Genomic DNA, 3,263 nt, shown 5'->3' with positions numbered 1-3,263 from the left:
AATTAAAATGTGCTTCAGGCAGCGGCAGTGTTCCCGTTGGACGGGACATATTATTCTTATCGAGAATTTCACTGTGCTTTTCTGCCTGAAGGGTGCATATATCAACTCAGAATGCTTCTTGTATTTCTACTGACGATGTTGTTCAGCAAGAATCCTCATATTAGGATGGAAAGTAGATAGTGTTTTTTAAATGAGATTCGCATCCGAAACCGCGCTATTGCAGAATCTCAACTTAGAGTTGATTTGATGCACAACAGAATTGTATGCTGCAACGGACTTAAAATCCTGGAAACGGATAAGTGCCCATTCTCTTTGCGCTTCAGGCAACATCACCGACCTTTGTTGATCATAACGCTCATTTAAGGAGTTCCACAACGACAGAGGATTTCGTCCATCATATACTCTTCTTTCAGAGCAGGATCAAGGTGGTGTCGAATGAAGTGCAAAGAAGCATACTTGCCGTATCTGCGATAGCAGGAGTACCTTGAGTAGGTGTGGTTATAGTGCTTATCAGATTCCTGGCCGCCAAGTTAATCTTGACATCCATGGCCCAGGTCAGATAATTTCTGCCATCAATGGCAACCTCAGCAAATTCCTTCTTGGATATGTCGGCCATATCCTGCATGAAAAATATCATGCGCATTAATTTACACTCATGTAAATTAATTGTGTGTAAAATAAAATGCTTGATTAAATATAAAGGTCTAGGAAAAGCCTAAACGACCCAAAATATGATTGTCTACAAAAGATAATCACCATAAAATGGCGCAGATCTTTGTTTAGTAGAACACATAGAGGTAATCACCACGAAGTGGCGTAGACACTCGTATGGCTATTTTCATGCCATAATATGTGTGCTTTCATTTTTTGCTTTGAGGTAATCACTACCAAGTAGTGCATATCTTAATCTCATGGTACTTTGTACAACCTTGTGTTATTTAAAACACTTTGAAGGTAATCACCATGTGATGTAGACCCCACAGTCGTGAACAAAGCATACATTGCATTAGATGCAATCCATAAGATATGTGCAAAAACTTAAAGTAGTCATATAATTTTCAAGCATAATCAACATGTAGCAATTAAAAATTGCACACATACACATGTTGACATTTCAATAAGCAGATATTACATAATACTATGTTAGAAAATACTAACAAATACATATGTACAAAGACTGAAAGCTAGAAGCTAATCAGAAAAACAAACGAAAAAATGGCAAGTCTGCCAACACATGCAACCTACTACTTGTAGCAATGACACTTGCTTTTCATTTTTTTACTTGCATGCAGGAGCCGGTGCTTGTTTGCATGCAGGAGATGGTGGCCTTGTGTGGTGGGTGGTCCATGTGGTGCACATGCAAAGTGCTGGTGGATGGTGGATGGATAATTAACACGCATATGGCTGTCCACAGCTGTCTGCATGCGCTGGTCGGTGAAGGGATAAGGACGCATCGTTCCCATCTCCTTCTCCAGTTGCACACCGCAGCCTTTCCATCTCCTTCTCCATTAGCACACCACAGCCTTCCCATCTCCTTCTCCATTAGCACACAATACACTGCAGCACCCATTAGCACCACCTCCACCAACCTCCGCCACCGGCGACTGTCTTTACTGGCGCGAGGCAGAAGGCCCCAACGCAGCGTCCTCCTCCTCTGAAGAAGATCCGCCAGGAAGGTGTGTCCCGGGCGCGACTCCATTGGAGTGCGCATTGGCCAGCCCGAGATTCACCGTGCGGCTCCGCTGCAGCACGGCGCGCGACACTATGTGCGAGCGGCGGGGCGCCCATGGGCCAGTGGAGCTGCTCGCCCAGTTGTCGAAGACGTCCCCGAGCGCAGCAGCCCGTGCGGGGAGGCACAGCCCGAGGCTAGCGCTCGACGAAGAAGCGCCGGTGTCGGCATTCATGGCGTGTGCACCAACCGCCGAGGGTAGGTGCATCCCCAGCCCGAAGCTTGCTGCACAAGCCCCAACGGCCACTGTCTCGTGCGCCGGAGTCGGTGATGGAAGGCGCAACGAGTCCGGCTGGGCGGGCTCCGCGGGCAGCGCCGGTGGCGAGAGCTCGACCTCCTCCTGGACCTCCGTCACGCATGGCCCCCATCCGTGCACTGGGCATGGATGTGGTGGTGGAGGCGCCGCAAGTTCCGGCTCGACGGCATCGACGTCCATTGCTCCGTCCACAGGCTCCATTACTTCGTCCGCGTACAAGTTCGGAGCAGCCGGTCCGACAAGAATCCAGGCCGGGTGCGGCACCGCCGCCGGCATGGCCGGTTCACGCAAAGCACCGGAAGGCCCAACACCGTGGTGACCACGGGTGCCATGCCTAAGACGTAGTGCACGGCGGCGGAAACCATTCCGGCGAGCACCGAACCGGCGAAGATCGCGGGCGTGGCGGTTGTGACGGCGAAGTCCGCCAACACCATGGCGACGGCGATGACTCTGTCGACGTCGACCACTGTCACGAACGAGGTGCAGGAAGAAGGATAGGAGACCACGAGGCGTCCTCTTACCTTCTCCTTTCCTCCCTTCTTTCTGCTTTTCCGGCGACTCTCGCCGGAGTTGTTTTGCCTTTTTTTTTCTGATTAGTTTCTAGCTTTCAGTCTTTGTACATATGTATTTGTTAGTATTTTCTAACATAGTATTATGTAATATCTGCTTATTGAAATGTCAACATGTGTATGTGTGCAATTTTTAATTGCTACATGTTGATTATGCTTGAAAATTATATGACTACTTTCAGTTTTTGCACATATCTTATGGATTGCATCTAATGCAATGTATGCTTTGTTCACGACTGTGGGGTCTACATCACATGGTGATTACCTTCAAAGTGTTTTAAATAACACAAGGTTGTACAAAGTACCACGAGATTAAGGTATGCACTACTTGGTAGTGATTACCTCAAAGCGAAAAATGAAAGCACACATATTATGGCATGAAAATAGCCATACGAGTGTCTACGCCACTTCGTGGTGATTACCTCTATGTGTTCTACAAAACAAAGATCTACGCCATTTTATGGTGATTATCTTTTGTAGACAGTCATATTTTGGGTCGTTTAGGCTTTTCCTAGACCTTTATATTTAATCAAGCATTTTATTTTACACACAATTAATTTACATGAGTGTAAATTAATGCGCATGATATTTTTCATGCAGGATATGGCTGACATATCCAAGAAGGAATTTGCTGAGCTTGCCATTGATGGCAGAAATTATTTGACCTGGACCATGGATGTCAAGATTAACTTGGCGGCCAGGAATCTGA

The 3,263-nt window shown here is 47.0% G+C and overlaps 1 protein-coding gene across 1 annotated transcript; it reads left to right on the top strand.

Moving 5' to 3' along the window:
* The first annotated feature begins 1,764 nt into the window (after window positions 1-1,764).
* LOC123404771 (dachshund homolog 1-like) lies at window positions 1,765-2,396 on the top strand. Its single transcript, XM_045098720.1, has one exon. It carries the CDS (start codon window positions 1,765-1,767, stop codon window positions 2,302-2,304), a length of 540 nt encoding a protein of 179 aa, XP_044954655.1. The 3' UTR covers window positions 2,305-2,396.
* The last annotated feature ends 867 nt before the right edge of the window (window positions 2,397-3,263 follow it).

This window comes from Hordeum vulgare, chromosome 6H (assembly GCF_904849725.1).
Source record: "Hordeum vulgare subsp. vulgare chromosome 6H, MorexV3_pseudomolecules_assembly, whole genome shotgun sequence".
NCBI classification, from domain to species: Eukaryota; Viridiplantae; Streptophyta; class Magnoliopsida; order Poales; family Poaceae; genus Hordeum; species Hordeum vulgare.
This window is presented reverse-complemented; position numbering and strand designations above follow the sequence as displayed.

What these genes read in the sequence shown, in the direction of transcription:
- LOC123404771 (XM_045098720.1), top strand. Translation starts at nt 1,765, where the DNA reads ATGTGCGAGCGGCGGGGCGCCCATGGGCCAGTGGAGCTGCTCGCCCAG.